Source organism: Bufo bufo, chromosome 6 (assembly GCF_905171765.1).
Source record: "Bufo bufo chromosome 6, aBufBuf1.1, whole genome shotgun sequence".
Lineage (NCBI taxonomy): Eukaryota > Metazoa > Chordata > Amphibia > Anura > Bufonidae > Bufo > Bufo bufo.
In genome coordinates, this window is record NC_053394.1 from 177,129,325 (window position 1) to 177,152,411 (window position 23,087).

Here is a 23,087-nt window from a genome sequence, read left to right on the forward strand (position 1 = left end):
GGCCAAAAGGGAACAGCCATCTAACTGGTAATTTCTTCTCTCTCAGGAGCACGGTTAATGGGCGCAAGTTCCTGCGCTTGGCTAGTGTGCTCGCCGCCAGATCTTGAAATAATAGCACTTTATGACCGTCCAAAGAGGGATCTCCTTTCTCCCTAGCCGCTCTCAGGACAGCTGCAGTGTCCAAAAAGTTCATTAGAGCACAGACAACGTCTCTGGGCGGCTCACCCACAGCCGGCTTGGGCCTAAGAGCTCTATGCGCCCTTTCTATGACGATGGCGGCGGCTTGTTCTTCACCTACGAGGGAGGCAAACAGGGAGCGTACTGTACCGGCCAGGTCTTCAGCTTGAACCGCTTCAGGTATTCCCCTCAGGCGTACGTTTTTTCTCCGCCCTCTATTTTCCTGGTCTTCCAGGTTCAGGAAAGCTGTATTAATCATCTTCGACATAGTTGTCAGGTGATTGTGAACTCCCGCTTCCCGCTGGACTAGCAAGTCCTGGCTTTCTTCCAGGCTTTCTACCCTGTGACCGAGCTGCTGGAACTCGGCCTTGATGTCCGATAGTTCCTTCATGACCGGGTTAAGGGCCTGTGTCAGCGATTGTTGAAGGAAGCTTCGAGTTAAGGGCAGGGAGTCCGACTCACTTCTGCTGTAAACTTCAGCGTCGGAGCTGTCGGCTTCCGAGTCGGCTCCTTCCCGTTCGGAGAGGTTTCGCGCCTCTCGCGCCATCTTGCCTCCATCAGGGTGCGATGTGGATCGCCTGTTGAGGAATTTGTTCAGGTCACCCTGGATCTTTTTTGCCTTTGTAGTGGCCCCTGAGGCACCCTCTTTGTCTCTGAGGGTTTTCCCCATCTTAGGATCCGCGTCCACTGATTAAATCTATTAAAGCTGGGCTAGCTGTGTGGAGCTCTGGTGAAGTCGACTTACACCATGGCTTGCTGGCTCCGCCCCCCCCCTAATATTCCTTTTGGACAGTTTCGACGTATCAGGAGAAACTGTACGGAAGATGACAAATTTGAAGAAGCCAGCACAATGAAAATTTCGTTTAAAGAAAAATCATACCCAGCTGAGTTATTGGAATCCTTCTTTGAAGAAAAGACAACACAAAAGTCAAGTAAAAATCCTGAGTTTAGAATGATCCTTCCATACAATGCACAATCTAGACAAGTAACAGGAATTATTAAATGTCATTGGCATCATTTTCTCCATGACAAACTTATCGGCCCTTTACTACCTACAAGTCCCCTTATTACATATACCAAAGCGCCCAATTTAGGCATACAAATAGCACCAACGGTTAAAAAAAAGCACAAAAAGATAACTCAACAAAACTGGTTGAAACCTGATGGTTTTTTCAGATGTGGAAGTTGTATGGGTTGTAAAAAAAACTAAATTCCCAAAAAAGACAACAGAAATTTCTTCAACCCAGAACTCCTTCTCTATGAACATCAAACATTTTGTGACATGTAACTCCTCCAGTGTTGTCTATCTGATCCAATGTCCATGTCCAAAACAATATATTGGCAGAACAAAAAGGCAGCTGAAAATCAGAATCTCTGAACATTTAAATAATATAGCAAAAGGCTGTGAAAACAATGCCCTATCTAAACATTTCAAAGAAGTGCATAATAAAGATTGTAGAGGTCTGTCTTTTTTGGCATTGGAGCAGATAGAACATCACTGGAGAGGAGGCAATCATATTGAAAAAATGTCGAGGCCTGAATCAAGGCAAATTTATGACTTTGGTAGTCTCCTACCAATGGGACTCAATGCCAATCTGGAGATATTCGGTTTTCTATGAAACAATGGGACGTTCGCTCGTCTACCGACGGAAGATCGCATGTCTGGCTGTTTATCAGCACTGCGATCTTCCCTTGGTGACGAGCGCATGTACCCTTTCCATCTTTCCAATATTCATGCCAATTAAGATGGAATGTATGTGTACGTATGTGTACGGGAAACCAAATTCAACTATGCCTTCAAGGCGAACATGGGGACAAGAATCCACATAGTGGACAAATATAGTTCTGAACCCATTGAGTTTATTATTACACTATATAAATGAAAGTTTTAATGATTTTCTTATGTAGTAGTTAAAATTGCAAAAACCGCAACAAAATCGATAGAGATTATAATAATACACTGCTCAAAAAAATAAAGGGAACACAAAAATAACACATCCTAGATCTGAATTAATTAAATATTCTTCTGAAATACTTTGTTCTTTACATAGTTGAATGTGCTGACAACAAAATCACACAAAAATAAAAAAAATGGAAATCAAATTTTTCAACCCATGGAGGTCTGGATTTGGAGTCACACTCAAAATTAAAGTGGAAAAACACACTACAGGCTGCTCCAACTTTGATGTAATGTCCTTAAAACAAGTCAAAATGAGGCTCAGTAGTGTGTGTGGCCTCCACGTGCCTGTATGACCTCCCTACAATGCCTGTGCATGCTCCTGATGAGGTGGCGGACGGTCTCCTGAGGGATCTCCTCCCAGACCTGGACTAAAACATCTGCCAACTCCTGGACAGTCTGTGGTGCAACGTGACGTTGGTGGATAGAGCGAGACATGATGTCCCAGATGTGCTCAATTGGATTCAGGTCTGGGGAACGAGCGGGCCAGTCCATAGTATCAATGCTTTTGTCTTGCAGGAACTGCTGACACACTGCAGCCACATGAGGTCTAGCATTGTCTTGCATTAGGAGGAACCCAGGGCCAACCGCACCAGCATATGGTCTCACAAGGGGTCTGAGGATCTCATCTCGGTACCTAATGGCAGTCAGGCTACCTCTGGCGAGCACATGGAGGGCTGTGCGGCCCTCTAAAGAAATGCCACCCCACACCATTACTGACCCAATGCCAAACCGGTCATGCTGGAGGATGTTGCAGGCAGCAGAACGTTCTCCACGGCGTCTCAAGACTCTGTCACGTCTGTCACATGTGCTCAGTGTGAACCTGCTTTCATCTGTGAAGAGCACAGGGCGCCAGTGGTGAATTTGACAATCTTGGTGTTTTCTGACAAATGCCAAACGTCCTGCACGGTGTTGGGCTGTAAGCACAACCCCCACCTGTGGACGTCGGGCCCTCATATCACCCTCATGGAGTCTGTTTCTGACCGTTTGAGCAGACACATGCACATTTGTGGCTTGCTGGAGGTCATTTTGCAGGGCTCTGGCAGTGCTCCTCCTTTTCCTCCTTGCACAAAGGCGGAGGTAGCGGTCCTGCTGCTGGGTTGTTGGCCTCCTCCACGTCTCCTGATGTACTGGCCTGTCTCCTGGTAGCGCCTCCATGCTCTGGACAATACGCTGACAGACACATCAAACCTTCTTGCCACAGCTCGCATTGATGTGCCATCCTGGATAAGCTGCACTACCTGAGCCACTTGTGTGGGTTGTAGACTCCGTCTCATGCTACCACTAGAGTGAAAGCACCGCCAGCATTCAAAAGTGACCAAAACATCAGCCAGGAAGCATAGAAACTGAGAAGTGGTCTGTGGTCACCACCTGCAGAACCACTCCTTTATTGGGGGTGTCTTGCTAATTGCCTATAATTTCCACCTGTTGTCTATCCCATTTGCACAACAGCATGTGAAATTGATTGTCACTCAGTGTTGCTTCCTAAGTGGACAGTTTGATCTCACAGAAGTGTGATTGACTTGGAGTTACATTGTGTTGTTTAAGTGTTCCCTTTATTTTTTTGAGCAGTGTTTAAGCAGACATAAATGAGGTTGAATGCATTAAGTGTATTATTCTATTATAGAAGTGATATATTGAATTAATTTTCTATGTAGTATGTATAATGTAAGAAACTGCAACAAATTGCAAAAAAACGCACCATTAAGATAAAAACGCACAATAACCGCAACAAAACCGCAGGTAGGAAAAATGAGTATCAAACTGAATTAATGGAAACAACAACCAGTACGAACAACATATAGATGCCCCATCAAATACAAACTAAAAACAAATATGGGAAATCTGTAAAATGGGAAAATGGCATCTGAAATAATCCATACCGTTTTTTGGAGATAACCAATTAGGGTATAAAAACCCACAATGCAGACAGAAGGGTCATCACCACTGAAGAAGGGGAGAGCCGTCCCTGAAACGCGTTTTGTATTAACTTCAAATTGAGATATGACCCTTATTCTAAAAGAATGGACTTTATCGTGATGACTAACAGTGCACTGTGAATTCTGCAAGCGATCATTGCCCAAAGATAATCGTTTGATCGAGGATCTGGACTAAGAAATATTGGAAGTCCCAGTCCTGTCTGCTTGCTACGTCATCTCCGGAAGCATCAACCAACTTTCAAACACACGTGGGACGCCGACTGAGAAACAGCCGGATCGCCGGTGTTCAGCGGGCCTCAGAAAGCTTCACGGTATTGACGAGCAGTCGGGACAAAGAAAGGTAAGCCCACAAATGTGGGTTATCATTACCGGTCATTAAGATTCAGATGACCAGCAAGCAATATTTCATAAAAGGATACAATTATATTCAAAGCGATATCAACAAATTGCTATTCCGGTTACATCACTGATTCCACCACTGTTGTGAGATATCTTTGTCCTCATTGTTGCAATAAAGGATACAATAATGACTTTATATCCATTCTACAATCCAATTAGTAACTGTGGACATGAGTTAGTTGCTGGTTATATGGTACCAATGGTGTGCAATATTTCATATTGATATATTGAGCTAGCTGTGATTGTGCAATATTTTATATTTCCAGTCACCTTACCTATCCGTCTCCTATTAGCAAAGGGGAAACGGGCTGTGCAGACGCTGTACTTCAGCCTCCCATGTTTCCCTGGGAGACAGAAGGCTGGGCACAGGAGTCTTAGGAGTTAAAATTACATTTATATTCCCCCTTTCTATGCAATCTAATGCTCCGTTACATTCACTGACCTGCGATCCCTGTGGTAATAATTCATGAAGCAGCGGCCGGCTCACTACACACAGTGATTCTACTTCCGAATTATCACAGGGATCGCAGGTCAGTGAATGTAACGGAGCATTAGATTGAATCCCCCACAAAATTACATTTATATTCCCCCTTTCTATGCAATCAGCACAACCCTATATGCAGGTGCACATCGCTATGGCGAAATACATATACAAAGAAAAAGACACAAATGCAATAGCACTCTGCAACCAGCATTCTGCCCTGCCTCTATGCTGGATGAGGCATTGGTGTACATTTTGGCCAAAGAGTAATAAGCCACTCACCACGTCAAGGTCGCCTCTATGGAGTGGTCCCTAACACTAGTTCCTACCTGTTTATGGGCTATGACAGCCACACAAAGTCCAGGGAATGCAGGTGCAGCATGCACGCCAAGCACACTCTGCTTTTAACCCCGTCCGGTGCCATTACAGCTTTCATCGGATCCAGGGATGCAAGTACCAACATGCATGCTGAGCCCACTATATACTTCTCCTGGAGCCAAATGGCTACTGGTAGGTGCCATATAAGCAGACTCAGTTTTATACTGACTTTAAAACCAGCCTCCAGGACAGATTGACTGGTCAGGTGTGCATGACTGCATGGAGATCGCCACGCCTCCAATATATACTACAAAGAAAAAATGTGGGGGTTTCAATCAGCACAACCCTATATGCAGGTGCACATCGCTATGGCGAAATACATATACAAAGAAAAAGACACAAATGCAATAGCACTCTGCAACCAGCATTCTGCCCTGCCTCTATGCTGGATGAGGCATTGGTGTACATTTTGGTCAAAGCGTAATAAGCCACTCACAATGTCAAGGTCGCCTCTATGGAGTGGTCCCTAACACTAGTTCCTACCTGTTTATGGGCCATGACAGCCACACAAAGCCCAGGGAATGCAGGTGCAGCATGCACGCCAAGCACACTCTGCTTTTAACCCCGTCCGGTGCCATTACAGCTTTCATCGGATCCAGGGATGCAAGTACCAACATGCATGCAGAGCCCACTATATACTTCTCCCGGAGCCAAATAGCTACTGGTAGGTGCCATATAAGCAGACTCGGCAGAATGCTGGTTGCAGAGTGCTATTGCATTTGTGTCTTTTTCTTTATAAATGTAATTTTAACTCCTAGGACTCCTGTGCCCAGCCTTCTGTCTCCCAGGGAAGCACGGGAGGCTGAAGCACAGCGTCTGCACAGCCTGTCTCCCCTTTGTTAATAGGAGACGGATGGCCCTTAGCAACGCACATTTGAAGAGTGCTGCTAAGGGCCATTTCAGCCCCAGTTTTCTAGCTGACAATCTAAGTTTTAAAACAAGACCAAGATCATCGTGAGTTACAGTCGTAAAAAACCATATACCTGCAACTCTCATTCCCTACCCAAATTCGAAAGGCCATGTCTCTGGATGTAGGGTCTGTGGCCCATATCTCAATTGCTACACAGGCTGAGATATTCCAGGATAAAGCATCCCTCCCCTTCATCCGGCTGTCCACGTGGATAAAGAGGGAGGGGGGGGGCATAATATCCACATATTAACAGAGATATAATATCAGCAGTAGAGCCTGTGTAAAACCACCCATAATGTTCATATAATACCTGTCGTGGATACATTTCACTCAGACTGCAGCATCAAGTGGGCTGTTGTGTAGCACAACAAAATCTTGACCATATGTCTCAGCAATAGGATTTGAAGCTTCATTGTTCCGCCATTAGGCACTGAGTTTAATAAAATTTCAACTAGCAACAACAGTAATGGAGGGATGTTATAGGGGTTTTCCCATCTCAACATTTTTGGCATATGTGCCTGGTTATGAAATCAAACTAGGGTGATGTACTGTATATACGCCTATATATACAATCAAGCAAATAATGTGGGAATAGGCGCTAAAACAAAATAATAATATTATCTTTATTATATGTACGGTTAAAATAAAGGGTATCACCCGTCAGTGTAACAGTCAACACTGACTAATACTAAGTATGTGAGAAGGAAATAATGTCTCCAAACAGCGCCACCATCTGGAGCACTAGAACAGTCTCACAGACTAACCAACACGTAAAGGGGTTCGATACACCACAGGGTACAAGGTATTTGACCCAGGGTGAGGACCATAATCAAGGGGATGTCTGGTGTCAGGAATTCACCAAACAACACTCCAAACAGCGAGAGCCAGTGCGCAGACTCTCACTGCACTAGAATAGTCACAGGTGCAGGACTATGGCAGAGCATAAGCCGTCACTCCAATGTTGAATTACGGAGCAAGGATTGCCCTGACATACCCCTAATTGGTAACAGCTCAACGCGTTTCTATGCATTGGGAATGCATTTCATCAGGAGCTATGTGCACCAAACTTAAAACAGAGCCTAAAAGCCTCAGCTATGATTTTTAGACCGAGGTAGTGGACGGACAGGCAGCAGTAGGATAACCTGCCTAACACCGCATTCCTCTAGTATGAGGTACGGACTACTGTCCTGCCTGAGCTAGCAGCCTCTAGGTTGAGGCGCAGCGTGCTAGTGTGCATATGAATCGGCGCTGTAATGGCCGCAAAGCGGCCCACAGAACGCCGAAATTTACAGGGTGAAACCCCGCCCTGCTAGACACGCCTCCGTCTCACAGCCAATCCGGCCAGGAGACTCAGCACAAGGTAAACCAATGGCTGACAGAAGGAGGAACTCAGTGGGTCTCAGGGGAAGCGCAGAAGCGCCGCATTTGTATGTAAGGGAATTAACAAGGCGGCTTCAAATACAATCACCGCAGCACGGAAACCTTTTCATTAGTATACAGTGGGGTAAGATCATAAAGGAGAGATGTATGTGAACGAGCAGCCGCATATGCTCACATGCATAAGTGGATCAATATGAATCTCTTAATTCAATACAGTGCACGAAATGATAAAACAGTCTTGTCATTATATAAAGGGGACAAAAGAGATCGCATCATTGAGGCCAGATGGTTTAATGGTGTTTAAAGAAAAAATCCATCTCCCCTCTTTTTGTAACAGCATGCGATCACAGTCGCCACCCCTGGGTGACAGCTTCACAGAGTCGATCACTTGAAACTTGACCGACGATGTGTTCCCTCTGTGATGATCAAGAACATGGCGTGCAATTGGAGTGTCTTTGAGATTCGTGATGTCAAGAATATGCTCCCCGATCCGTCTTCTTAGCTCTCTGATGGTTTTGCCAACGTATTTGATGTTGCATACACATGTCATTAGATAAACAACACCAACCGACTTGCAATTATGGAAAGACTTGGTGAAAAACGTTTTATCTGCAGTACTGTTGGTAAAGCTTTTAGACTTGTTAATGAAACCACAAAATTTACAGGATCCACAAGGAAATGTCCCTGTAAGCGGGTTTCGTAACCATGATTGCGGTCGGGGGCTAGTGTATAAGCTATGCGTCAACATGTCCCGCAAATTGTTGCTGCGCCGATATGTGACTGAGGGTTTGGCTGGAATATGTGCCTGGTTATCCATATTTTAGGTATGGCTCTCTGCATAACAAGAAACTCTATTATACATTTTACCAAAGTTGTATCTGCAAGAAAAAGGACTTAAAATATATATTAAGTTGAAATCCAGAGGTGGCTAAAAGGAAACACAACATAGATCTCTGATCGGGTTTGTTAAGAGCCCAAACGAACCAATGAACTAAAGGATAATTTAAGAGTTTTATTTTAAACTTAGGCTACATGCACACGACCGTATGTGTTTTGCGGTCCGCAAATTCCGGATCCGCAAAAAAAGGATGACGTTCCGTATGGCATCCGTTTTTTTTGCGGATCCGTTTTTTTTGCAGATCCATTGTAATAATGCCTATCCTTGTCCGCAAACTAGAAAAAATAGGACATGCACTTTTTTTTTTGCGGCGCAACGGAATGGACATACTGATGCGGACAGCACATGGTGTGCGGTCCGCGTTTTTTTGCTGACCCATTGAAATGAATGGCTCCGCATCCTATCCGCAAAAAAAAAACTGATCGGACACGTAAAAAAAATACGGTCGTGTGCATGAGGCCTTAAATATATTGTTTGTTTTTTCTGCATTGTATACCAATGCAAACTATCACTGTAACAGTGACATGCTGTCTAGTAGGCTGTACTGCCCATAGCACAGCCTAATGGGCATATAGTCATGGTAGGACTGGGGTCATTTGGCCCCCAGCTGCCTTGGCAACACATCGGTACACCACAACTACGTTCACAAGGGCACAGAGGGCGCACCCTTTGTCTTTACTGCCTAGATGCCATGGTTGTTATTGATAACAGCATATAGGGGGTTAAACAGCCATGATCGGAGTTGTCCCCAATCCTGATCATTACAGCTGGAGTCCAGCTGTCACTCAGGACAGCTCTTGGGCCCGCACAATCACCATAACATAACTACATTATGAAGGCTTAAAGGGGTTGGCAACTTTCTGGCTACTTGTGAACAATGTATATGTAAGATGACTATATGGCACTTACTAAAATAGTTTTTGTTGATATTCTGTGGAGTTTTCTGTATTTCATAAGTCATGACTCCAAATCTTCTGTGTACACCTAGAGGTCCTGTCCATAAAATGGCTGCTTATTGGGGGGGAGGGGGAAACATCACTCAGTCTCCTCCATTTAAATACACTTCACCTGCCCTAAACTCCCAACAGTGAAGTACCCGTGGCAGGTACGGTGTATTTGAATGGAGGAGACATTACATGGAGGTGATTTGCCTTGACACATGACCCTCCATCAGCAGCCATTTTATGGCAAGCATACCTTATGAAATATAAAAATGGCTATATTAGTGCCATATAATCATCTGACATACAGATTGATCCACAGCAACCACAAGGTAGCCAACCTCTTTAATGCAAGCCTATCCATGGGTTAACAAACAGAAACTCCTGTACCCATCTGTTTATATACTAGATAGTGTCATCACTGAATTTTGTCTTGAGCAGATTTCATTGCCTACAGTTACTTGAAGTTGGGTGACTTTGCTTTCTATATGAGACCACAAAGCTTGTGCATTTTTTCAGGATATGAACTCCTCATCTCTATGTATACAGATGCATCTGTAGCTACATTTGAGATCAGGAAGGGCTTGACCTGAAATATATTCTTGTATCTGAGCACCCCTTTTAATTGAAAAAAAATCTTTAGGGCGCTTTCACAAATGAATTTTGTCCTGGTGTTTTCCACCTATTTTTTCACCTTTTTTTTTTAGCCACCTGCGGTTTTTGTTACATTTTTTTCTGGCATTGTTTTGCACATGGTGTGTTTCTCCCAGTAGCAATTTATTTCTGGTATTTTTCTCCTACAGAAGGTGTTGTCAAAATGCTTGGGAGAACACCAAAAGCTATACAACATGCAGCATTTTTAAAAAGAAGCAAAAAGGACTAAAAAAACGCCACCTACAGAACAAAAATGCCAGTAGCAAAAAAAAAACAACGCATGTGTGTCCTGCTTTTCATATTTCCCATAGACTTTCAGCTGCAAAAAATACTGGTGTAAAAACGCCAGAAGAAATGTGCGTGAGAGCACCCTTATAACAGCCACATGGCCAAGGTATAAATAAGGATCAGGAGGAAAGTGTTTTTATTAAAGAGGAAGAACCAATGTCAGGAAATATTATTACAATGAGAGTAGTTCAGGCTTGGATGACTCTCATCAGATGTGGTTGGGAAATCTATAGTAAGTGCATTTATACACTCTTGGACAAACACATGTCTGTCCTAAAATAAATAAGAAATAATATAAGGGCAGGCACCTGAGGGGGTCGGTACCACTGAGGTCACTGTTGCTCTGAGGGGGTCGGTACCACTGAGGTCACTATTGCACTGAGGGGGTCTGTACCACTGAGGTCACTGTTGCTCTGAGGGGCTTGGTACCACTGAGGTCACTGTTGCACTGAGGGGGTCGGTAACACTGAGGTCACTGTTGCTCTGAGGGGTCGGTACCACTGAGGTCACTGTTGCTCTGAGGGGCTTGGAACCACTGAGGTCACTGTTGCACTGAGGGGGTCGGTAACACTGAGGTCACTGTTGCTCTGAGGGGTCGGTACCACTGAGGTCACTGTTGCTCTGAGCGGCTTGGTACCACTGAGGTCACTGTTGCACTGAGGGGGTCGGTAACACTGAGGTCACTGTTGCTCTGAGGGGTCGGTACCACTGAGGTCACTGTTGCTCTGAGGGGTCGGTACCACTGAGGTCACTGTTGCACTGAGGGGGTCGGTAACACTGAGGTCACTGTTGCTCTGAGGGGTCGGTACCACTGAGGTCACTGTTGCTCTGAGAGGTCGGTACCACTGAGGTCACTGTTGCACTGAGGGGGTCGGTACCACTGAGGTCACTGTTGTGCTGAGGGGGTCGGTACCACTGAGGTCACTGTTGCTCTGAAGGGGTCGGTACCACTGAGGTCACTGTTGCTCTGAGGGGTCAGCACCACCGAGGACACTGTTGCAGTGATTTGCTGGCAGTTTGCAGTGAAGGTCCAGATGGGGGGGTCCCTGCACAGCCTGACATGCTGTCAACTGGTAACATGCAGCTGGACCTTTATTGCAGACTACTAACAATTTGTTGATAAGTTCTAGTAGGAATAATTGGGGAATGATACAATATAGAGTCACAAGAATTGACTCCCCAGAATTGTTATTGCATGGGAAATGCAAGTCGTTACTAAAACAGACATGTCCTCTTCAAGTACATGTTCGCTGGGGGTCCCACCTTGGTTACCATGTTCTAGTGTTCTCTGGGTCAAGTACGGATAGGTAAATAGTGTTGATCTTGGGACAATCCCTTTAATTTTTGCTGCTGTTTCTGTGCCGCTGGTCACTGGGGTATGCCATCCATCACGTTGCCATTGCTGCCCACCAAAGTTACGTCCTTGTAGATGAGCTCTCAGGTGGGTATGTCAGTGCCACCGGGGCTGTTGGTAGACTCTGAAGAGACCTGAGGCACTGGCAGAGCAGGACACAGGCACAATGGATGGTGGTGCATGCTGGTGCCAAGGGCACAAGCAAAAGACCCGGGCACATACCTTGCACCGCCACAGTCACATGTTGACGATCTGGATGATGTCATCACGCAGTGATAACCACTGATCTAGGGTGCAGCAACCTTAGGCACTCCCAAAGAAGTGAAAGGAGGATACTGGGAGTTGTAGTTTCAGAACAGCTGGAGTGCCAGGGGTTGCTGATTCCTGATCTAGAGGCTGTCATTTTGTGTTATGCTTGATCTTGCTATAAAGGGGAGTTTGTCTTCCATGACCCATTGCCCTATCTCATGCCACAAAATTGCCACCACAGCTGTGGTTATTGGATTATACAGTTTTACAGCGAAGACTTCATGTGCTTGGCAGAAGGACTGTATGTCTTGGAGGCTGTAAATGGCCACATGCAGCCATGCGGCACCACATTACAGAAGAAATCCTTATAGCACACAATATGTCTAGTTCAGCATCTGATGGAACATGCTGCAATGAATCCTTGATGGAGTCATAAGAAATCTGACAAGTGAAATAGGTAGAGGTCTACGAGCAGGGGCGTAGCTATAGGGGGTGCAGAGGTAGCAGTCGCTACCGGGCCCAGGAGCCTGAGGGGGCCCAAAGACCCTTGGGCCACATAAGAAGACACTGGTATTATAGAAAGTGCATGCTGGTCAAGTTACACCTCTGGCTGGAGGGAAGGGGTTAGGTCAAGAATTTGTCATGGGGGGTGCTGTTTAAATTTTTGCCTCAGGGAGCACAAAGGCTATGTGCCCCCCTGGCCACAAAGAACTGAGGTAAGGGGACCCAAGCTGAACTCTCGCACCAGGGCCCATGAGCCTTTAGCTACGCCCCTGTCTACGGGTGACAGGTCTGTCAGTTATTGAGGTCTCCTGTTGGAGTGCCCAGCGCTGAGACCCTCATTAACTTCTATAAGCCAGGAGTATGAAGCGCTCAGCCACTTTTCTTCACTGCTGAGCGCCGTAGTGAAGACGGTCCCCTAGACCTTCTATTGAGGCCATCTTCACTACCGCACTCAGCAGGGAGGAGAGACTGCGCTTGTCTGAGCGCTACAGACTCATAACTATAGGGGAAAAACAAGGCGCTCAGATCCCCACTTACCCCGCCAGTAAGGATCGCGCGCCTCCTTCCTCCCTTCAGAGCGGTGTGCCATAAGCTCCGGCAGCCCGCTCATACTGACCAATAACAAAGCTCCTCACTGTAAGGAGCCTTGTTATTGGTTGTTTCAGGCAGCAGCAGCATCGCTGCCTGTGCCGTTCACAGCGCTCACTGCGCTGATGAATGGCAGGGAAAAGTCTAAGGCGTATCGGTACGCCTTAGACTATTTCCAGGGAGTAAAATGCCCTGACTCTGCCATTGAGTTGTGGTGTCCTTCCGTATCCCCCTCCTGTTGACACACTCTGCACCTTTTTTGGGTTCGTCCCTTCTTTCCAGTATGGGGGACCACACCTGGAAAGTGTTGGCCAGGGACGATCCGGGCGCCTACAGTTCCCGAGGTACTCCGGCCTGCTCTTTCCCGGTCCGAAAAGATTAGGGCCTTGAGGACTGCCTCATAGAACTGAAGGAATGTCCCTGTGTTGCCAGCGCTCCAGGACAGCACAAAAGAGTTGTACATGGCAACCTGTACCAAGTAGACCGCAACTTTTTTGTACCATGCCCGGGTTTTGAACATGGCGTTATATGGCTTGAGGACTTGATCAGAGAGATCAACTCCTCCCATATACCGATTGTAGTCGACGATACAATCGGGCTTGAGGACCGTTGCCGTGGTACCTCGCACAGGGACAGGGGTGATGCCGTTACCATGAATTGTCGACATCCCTCTTGTCCTTATATCTGACCAGCAACAGGTTTCCAGTGGTAAGGGCACGGGTCTCACCCCTGGGGATAGGTACCTGGAGGGGGAGGGCAGGGAGGCCGCGTTGATTTTTCCGCACGGTCCCAAAAGCGGACGTGGATCTGGCGGCAAGGGACTGGAACAAGGGGATACTAGTATAAAAGTTATCCACGTAAAGGTGGTAACCCTTATCTAGCAGTGGGTGCATAAGGTCCCACACAAGTTTCCCGGTAACACCCAGAGTGGGGGGACATTCTGAGGGTTGAATCCGGGAATCTCGCCCCTCGTATACACAAAATTTGTAAGTGTACCCTGAGGTACTCTCACAAATTTTGTATAGCTTCACGCCATACCTCGCCCGCTTGGAGGGCACATACTGGCGGAAAATGAATCTCCCCTTGAACGTAATGAGAGACTCATCAACCGCAACCTCCCTTCCAGGTACATAGGCCTCCATGAATTTGGCCCCAAAGTGATCGATTATCTGAATAATGCAGACATTTCCGGATGGCCTCAAACCGGGAGCGTGTCATGGCCGTACTGTAAAGTGGGATCTGGTATAGGACGTCCCTACTCCAGTACAGCCTGACACTGGGTTTCTTGACCAGGCCTATATGCAGCACGAGGCCCCAAAATGTCCTCATTTCGGCTGCACTGACCGGCGTCCAGCCACCGGGCCTGGCCAAAAAGGAGCCCGGGTGTTGAGCAACGAACTGTTGGGCGTACAGGTTCCTCTGCTCCACCATCAGATTTACGATGTCATTTAAGATGACAAAAAAAGTCATATTCAGTGTAGCCCACTGTGGAAATCTGGATTCCTGATTAACCTACAAAATCAGGAATCACGGGCTCGTATCGCTCTGGGCTACACCAGACTAGTTCACCGGCAGGGTGCTCCGGTGGATTTAACTGGTGGGCCGGAAAACTAGTACGAGCCCCAGAGCTGCTCGTACTAGGCTGGGCCACAGGGTCCCTAACATGGCGGTCCCCTTGCTCCACCTGGCGGCGTCTCCGCCGCCTTGGGGGCTCATCATCATCGCTAGATGATGAGGAGGACGCGGATGACAACAGGAATGTGGGGTCATCCTCGTCCTCACTGGGACTCTAGGAGTCGGAGGCAAGCTGGGCGTATGCCTCCTCGGCCGAGAACGTCCGGCGGGCCATAGGGGAGTGTGTGTCTGCGTGTATGTAAATATGTGCGTGTGTGTAAATCTTTATTTGGTGTGCATGTGTGTGGGGGCACGGGTGTTCACGAACTCACCCTAAAACTAACAAAAATAAATAAAACTAAAAAAAAGGGCAAAAAATTTGAAAAAAATAATTCTAAACCGCTGATCAACCGTCCGAAGTTGATCAGCAGTGGGGTGTGCGATTCGCTAACAGTGGCCGGACGCTAAGAGTGCCGGCCACAGTCAACGTACACAAAAAATAAAATAAAATCCTGCACCCCAAAAAAGTTGGGGGGGGGGGCAAGCGGCAGCACCCCTGGCGGGTCTAGGGTCACACAGCTGTGCTGTGGACCCCAGACACCCTAGCTTATGGTGATGCAATCAAAGTTTGTCAAACTAACTTTCGCTTTATTTTCCCTGCCTAACCCAAACTTTCCCTATGCTTTCCCTATGTACCTGCGGTATAGATGGGGGGTGCTGGGGCCCAGATCGGGTCCTGGGGGGCACAGATGGGGTGATGCTGGTACCAATGGACGACAACTTTTGAATCTGCCGCCGTCCTGCCCACCAACCAATCAGAGGCGATCCTCAGAGGTGATGTCACCATCACCTCTCAGGATCGCAGGATGGTGATTGGTGGGGTAAAATCCCACCACCATCACCATCCTGTTCCCGGTTATCGGGTCTTCAGAGACCCGAATAACCCGGAAACGCAGAAAACCGCAGGTCTGAATTGACCTGCGGTTTTCTGCGATCGCCGACATGGGGGGGGGGGGGGGTCACAGGACCCCCCGGCGCATTTAGCCTAGGTGCCTGCTCAATGATTTGAGCAGGCACCGGGTTCCGATCACCGCCCGTCGGGCGGCGGTGATCCGAACCATACATGACGTACCGGTACGTCATGTGTCCTTAAGTACCAGGACATCATGACGTACCGGTATGTCATGTGTCCTGAAGAGGTTAATAAACTCCTGGGTTGCTTTGGCTTTATGTTTTGGGTCATTGTCCATCTGTATTATGAAACGCAAATCAATCAGTTTGGCTGGATTTGAGCACACAGTATGTCTCTGAAAACCCTAGAATTCATCCGGCTGCTTCTGTCCTGTGTCACATCATCAATAAACACTAGGGACCCAGTGCCACTGGCAGCCATGCATGCCCAAGCCATCACACTGCCTCCGCCGTGTTTTACAGATGGTGTGGTATGCTTTGGATTATGTTGTACCATGCCATACTTTTTTCTTTCCATCATTCTGGTAGAGGTTGATCTTGGTTTTATATGTCCAAAGAATGTTCTTCCAGAAGTGTGCTGGTATTTTAAGAGTTTTTTTTTTAGCAATGTCCAATCTAGCCTTCTTATTCTTGAGGCTTATGAGTGGCTTGCACTCTGCAGTGAACCCTCTCTATTTACTTTCATGTAGTCTTCTCTTTATGGTAAATTTGAATATTGATACCCCTACCGTATTTTTCACCCTATAAGATGCTCTTTTTTCCCAAAATATTGGGGGGGGGAGGCAGTTCGTCTTTTGGGGCGAATGCTAACTTTGTTAACACTGATACACCGCCGGCCGTGATGCTGCACAGCGCAGCCGGCGATGTATCAGTGGGGAGGTAAGAGGGGCTGGGGGCCAGCATGTGGTGTTGTAATGGCAGCAGGGCCCGGTGCAGTCACTGTATTCTATTACACCGGGCCCCGCTCACTGTAATATTCATATGTAAGGCATTAATGTAGGAATTAAACTATAGCAATCCTCTGCAATCCGCTGCGTACTCTCTTCAAACTCCCGTAGCAGGCAGACCGGGTGGCAGCGTAATGTCACTCACTACATCACGCACCTGCTCCGCTTGCTTTATTCATAATGTGGGAGGAGCAGGCACTTGACGTAGCGATTTACACTGCCGCCCCGCCTGCTACATGATTTTTAAATGAGTACACAGAGGATTGCTATAGTATAATGCCTACACGTTACATATGAATACTACAGTGAGCAGGGTCGGTGTAATAGAATACAGTGACTGCACCGGGCCCCACTGCCGTTACAACACAAGATGCCGGCCCCTACCCCCTGTATTGGGGGTCATTCACTCACAGGGACACTGTTATGGGGGGAATCTCTGGATGACACATATATAGCATAAGATGCTATATATGTGTCATGCACAGATCCCCCCCATAACAGTGTCATCCACAGATTCCCATAACAGTGCCATCCAGAGACCCCCATAGCAGTGCCATCCACAGATCCCCCATAACAGTGCGTCATCCACAGATCCCCTCCATAACAGTGCGTCATCCACAGATCCCCCATAATTATGTCATCCAGACACCACCATTAGTTCAAAACCCACCAAAAGCACACCTTTTGGTTCAAAATATTAGTTTTTCTTATTTTCCTCCTCAAAAACCTAGGTGCGTCTTATGGGCCAGTGCATCTTATAGGGCAAAAAATACGGGTATATCCTTGAGAGTGTTGTTCACTTGGTTGGCTGTTGTGAAGGGGTTTCTCTTCACCATGGTAATTATTCTGCGATCATCCACCACTTTTGTCTTCTGTGGGCGTCCAGGTCTTTTTGCTTTGTTGAGGTCACCAGTGCTTTCTTTCTTTCTCAGGATGTACCAAACTGTAGATTTTGCCACTCCTAATAGTGTAGAAATTTCTCGGATGTTTTTTTTTCTGTTTTTTCGCAGATGAAGGATGGCTTGTTTCACCTGCATGGAGAGCTCTTTTGACCGCATGTTTACTTTTCAGCAAAATCTTCAAAATGCAAGCACCACACCTCAAATCAACTCCAGGCCTTTTATGTGCTTAATTGAGAAATAAATAATGAAGGAATTTCCCACACCTGCCCATTAAACAGCCTTTGAGTCAATTGTCCAATTACATTTGGTTCCTTTAAAAACAGGGTGCTACATGTAAAGGAGCTGAAACTTCTAAACCCTTTATCCAATTTTAATGTGGATACCCTCAAATGAAAGCTAAAAGTCTGGACTTTATGCCCATGTCCATTATATAACTATTACTTAAATATGTTTAAAAAAAAAATAATTGTGTCAGTGTCCAAATATATATGGACCTAACTGTATGTATTTTTCACAATGGAACGCTATAGTGACAGATGCCACTGCCATCGGAGGCATTGATTTAACATATACCTTCTTTTTGTATATGTTAAATATAATACAAAAACGTGATGTGAACCCAGCCTTAGAGACAATGATACTCTCCTTTTATGAACCAATCCACTACATAAGGTACCATACACATCCCCTAAACTGAGGAATTTGAGTAATAGCAGAGTCACTTTTGTGAACTCTCTTGTAGAGCTGACCCCTTTCCCTGATATTATTACTTGGCCATCTCACAGTAGGTTCAAATATATGTTTAACTGATCCGGCAGAGAATCAGTTACTGCCTTCCCTGCCAGAACCCATTGACTATACTGGCATCTGGCGGGGATCTGGCCACTTTCTGGCATGAATGCCAGGTTTCAGCCGGACAAAAACTGGTGCATGTAGCATTTTTTGTCTGGTCGAGACCCAACACTCATGCCAGAACCAGCTGGATTCAATTATAGTCAAAGGGGTCCAGCTGTGAATGGCAGTATCCGGCTAGGCTGAATTCGGTGAACTCCAGTAGTAGTCAAGCTTGAGAGAATTACTTATACTATAATGTTAAGGGAACCTATTCTGCAGCAAAGGTTTTTCAGTAGCAGTTAAATAAGCAGTTAGACTAGGGCTGCACTTACAATTTTTGTATCTTTTTCATATATCTTATATCTTGCAAATATCTTTGTGATATTTCTCTCCATAAGAATGCATGGGCGAGCTTGAAAATCCCTTTTAAATTACTCCAGTCAAGTTGCTAGTGATTTTTTTTTCTAATTGCTACATATTGGAATTTCTAACTGATTTTAAAAATTAATAGCTTTTTTTTTCCTTTTTATGTCGGACTTACATTTTGTGCTTGTTTTTTTTTGCAGCAGTTTTCTGTAATCACAACAATAACACAGTGATTGCGAAAAAAAACCTCATCTCAGCCACAATGTGTATAAGCCCAGTCATAGAGAAAAATGAAAATCTTTGGAAATCTCTTGAACATTGCTTGCTAAGTTTTGGATTAATCGATTGAGAGGGAACCTTTTTATTACACAAAATCTAAATGTAGTCTTAGTTGTGCTCTCAAGTGGCTAATCAGTTAGTTAATAAGTGTAACATAGAAAATTAATGGTAAGGAATAACAAGAAAATAATTAGATTTGTTCCTATTTTCAGCAGGTGACTACACCAATATTCCAGAAGAACAATTTCTATTACCTCCAGTTTACACATCAGAATATCATATGTATGATGACAATCAGTCAACTACTCCATCTTTGCCTTCGGTTCTTTACAGCAGAGATCTGTCCAGTGATCCCACTGATTACCTGGAACCTTCATCTCATCAATCCCAGAATGATCAACAAGTTACAGGTCACAGAGGAAGTGAAATGTTTACATGTTCTAAATACGAGACACATTTTAACCCAAATGTGAGTTTTTCTATGCTGTCTATGCACAAGCAAATTCACAGTAATGAAAAGCTGTTTCCATGTTCAGAATGTAGGAAATGTTTTGGCAAAAAATCTGATTTTGCTAGACATCAGAGAACTCACACAGGGGTACGACCATTTTTATGTTCAGAATGTGGAAAATGTTTTACTGTAAAATCACATCTGATTGAACATCAAAGAACTCACACGGGGGAGAAGCCATATTCATGTTCAGAATGTGGAACTTGTTTTGCCATGAAATCAAATTTTCTTAGACATCAAAGAGTTCACACAGGACTAAAGCCATTTTCATGCCCAGAGTGTGGTAAATGTTTTAGTCAGAAATCAAGTTTATTTCAACATCTAAGAATTCACACAGGTGAGAGGCCATTCCCATGCTCAGAATGTGGGAAATGTTTTAACCATAAATCAGATCTTAATAGACATCAGAGAATTCACACAGGGGAGAAGCCATTTGCGTGTCCAGAATGTGGGAAGTGTTTCAACAGGAAATCAAATCTTTGTGAACATCAAAAAACTCACAGATTGTGGGATATGTTTTACTCAGATATTGGCCCTTGTTAAATATCAGAACCTTCACTATCTCTTAAAAGAATTATTAAACAAATATCACTGCAATTTCTAGAGATTTTTCATGTATGTCTCAGTGTGACCTTTCAACAGAAAGCATATTATTGTACAACAATATACAGGGGATATACAATACTACATGGACAAAAGTGTTGTGACTCACTTCTTAGTCAATGAATTTGGGTGTTTCATTCGGTCCCATTGCTACAGGTGTATAACATCCAGCATCTAGCCATGCAGTCTGCCTTTACAATCATTAAAGGGGTCTGCAGTTTGTTTAAACTGATGATCTATCCTCTGGATAGATCATCAGCATCTGATCGGCTGCGGCCTTCTCACTGTTTACCGCTGTGTTCACTTGAATGTAGCTTAGCCCCGCCCAGGCAAGTTGATACTTGTCGTGACGTCACTGGGCCAGCGGTAAACAGTGAGAAGGCCGCGGCGCTGCTGCCTTCTCAAACAGCTGATCGGCGGTATCCCGGGTGTCAGACCCCCACCGATCAGATGCTGATGATCTATCCAAAGGATAGATCATCAGTTTAAACAAACTGCAGAACCCCTTTAATGAAAGAATAGGTCCTTCTAAAGAGCTCACTGAATTCAAGCATGGTATTGTAATAGGAGGTCACCACTGCAATATGTCAGTTCATGAAATGTCTTCCCTACTAGATATTTCATGATCAAATGTGAGTGGCACTATTGCAGAGTGGAAGTGTGAAGGAACCACAGCAACTCAGTCACAAAGTGGCAGACCATGTAAGCTTGTGCATAAAAGTCACTAGTTCTCTGCTGATCAGTAGTTGTAGAGTTGCAAGCCTCCATAGCATAAAAACTGTGTGCCAGGAGCTTCATGGCATGATTCTCCATGGCTGAACAACTACGTGCAATATGTACATCACCAAGCACAATGACAGGACCTCAGATGGAGTGGTGTAAAGCACGAAGATTTGAGTAAAGTAAGTAAGTCTGAGGAATGAGTCTGGGTTTGAGGAATGCCAGGAGAAGGTTACCTGTATGACTGCATTGTGCCAACTGTAAGGTTTGTTGGAGGAGGGATAATGCTATTGGTTTCTTTTTAGGAGTTGACCTAGTTGTATGCTTCCAAGCTGGAAACAGTTTGGGGAAGGCACATTTCTGTTTCAGCATAACTGTTCCCCAGTAAACAAAGCAAGGTCCATAAAGGCATGGTTGGTTGAATGTGGTGTGGAAGAACTTGACTGGCAAGCACAGAGCCCTGACCTCAACCCGTTCAAACACTTTTGGAATGAATTAGAAAGGATATTGCAACCCAGGCCTCTCATCTAGCATCAAATGTTCTGGATGAATTGGCAAAAGTTCCCACAGTCAGACTACCAGAATCCTATAGAAAGCCTTCTCAGAAGAGTGGAAGCTGTATTAGCTGCAAACGGTGGACCAACTCCATATAAATCGAGAATGGGATGTCAAATAAGCTCCTATAGGTGTAATGTGTAGGTGTCCCAGAACTTTTGTCTACATAGTGTAGTATAAATAATTTTAGTGCACACATTGCCATGAGATATCATCAGAAGTAGCCATAATATCTCATTAAAATGAGCAGCCATAAATGTAAGTGAAAGTAAAAAAAAAAAGTGCAAATAACAACAACTGGATAGGACAGAAGCAAAGGTACAATCAATTATGTTAATACTGTATATAGTTAAAGTTATATATGAAAAGGAACACTGTAGCAATTCTGAATGGTTCCACCCCAGACAGCATAAAAACACTGAAATCTCATCAAATCTAAATAAAAAATCTATCAACTGTGAAACACATTATTCAATAGTATAACACTATACCCAGTCATAGACCAGTGAGCTGCTTGTGGGGCACAAATTGTTGCACTTTATCATGTAGAAATGCAGTAATTTATTGTATGACTTCTAATCTGTGAGGGAGAAAACTTTGTTTTCACCTTCATACATTGACACACCGCCGCCTGGCAGCAGTCAGACTGTGGAGGAGCAACCTGTTTAGCAGTTTACAGATAGTATTGAGTATGTAAGAATGGATATAAAGAAGTACATCCAAAATCAATAACTGGGCCTTAGGCTGCATTCAAATATGTGCTATGAACTACGGCAGAAGAACAGATTGCCAGAATTCATTGTATCCGTCATCTTTTAGCCAGACAAAAAATACTACACGCAGCATTTTTTATCTCCTGCTGAAAGCCGACATATATGCCGGAAAGCGGCCAGATCACATTACAGTGAATGGGGATCTGGCAGTACATCCATAATGCGTGACTTTTTTACTGCACAATTTTGGTGTAAAGACATTGATAAATGTCCCTCGTTGTACCTCATGCTAGCTGTAAATTTGGGTTAATATTTTTTTTATTTATTTATAAAAAAATTCAGAATTTATAGAAAATTTTAAAAAATTTGCAATTTTCTAAATTTGCATTTCTGTGCTTTTAAGACAGATTGTAATACTTCATAAAATAGTTATTAATCAGCATTCACCATATGTCTACTTTATGTTGGCATCATTTTGTAAATGTCATTTTATTTATTTTTTAGGACGTTTCCAAAACTGACTTTTTTAAGTACCAATTCAGTTATAAAGGGATTTTGAAGCAGCTTACATAATAGAAACCCTTATACAACCATTTTAGAAACTACACCTCTCAAATTATGTTATTATTATTTTACAAACTTTGTTAACCCTTTCGATGTAAGTGAAATTTCAAACTGTCATTTGTTTTTCTGTTAATCCATTCTTTCCTGTCACACAGTAAGGGTTAACAGCAAAATAAACCAATATTTATTACCCAGATTGTGCAGTTTGCAGAAACACTACATATGTGGTCGTCATATGACTTTTGGAGGGCAGATTTTGCTGGAATAGTTTTTGGTCACTATGTCTTATTTGAAGAGAGTAGCCCTGATGAGGTACCACTGGAGTGGAAAACCCAAAAAAGTGACCGCATTTTGGAAACTAAAACCCTCAGAGAATTTATTGAGGGGTATATTGAGCACTTTAACCCCA

At 44.7% G+C, this 23,087-nt stretch overlaps 1 protein-coding gene across 1 annotated transcript in view; it reads left to right on the top strand.

Moving 5' to 3' along the window:
• The window catches only part of LOC121003402 (oocyte zinc finger protein XlCOF8.4-like), a 55,054-nt gene extending 34,857 nt beyond the window's left edge, over positions 1-20,197 (top strand). The window contains exon 7 of the mRNA XM_040435244.1: positions 19,225-20,197. Coding sequence (XP_040291178.1) covers positions 19,225-20,066 — 842 coding nt within the window. The 3' untranslated portion in view covers positions 20,067-20,197. The remainder of the gene's footprint in view (positions 1-19,224) is intronic.
• Positions 20,198-23,087: the final 2,890 nt, after the last annotated feature.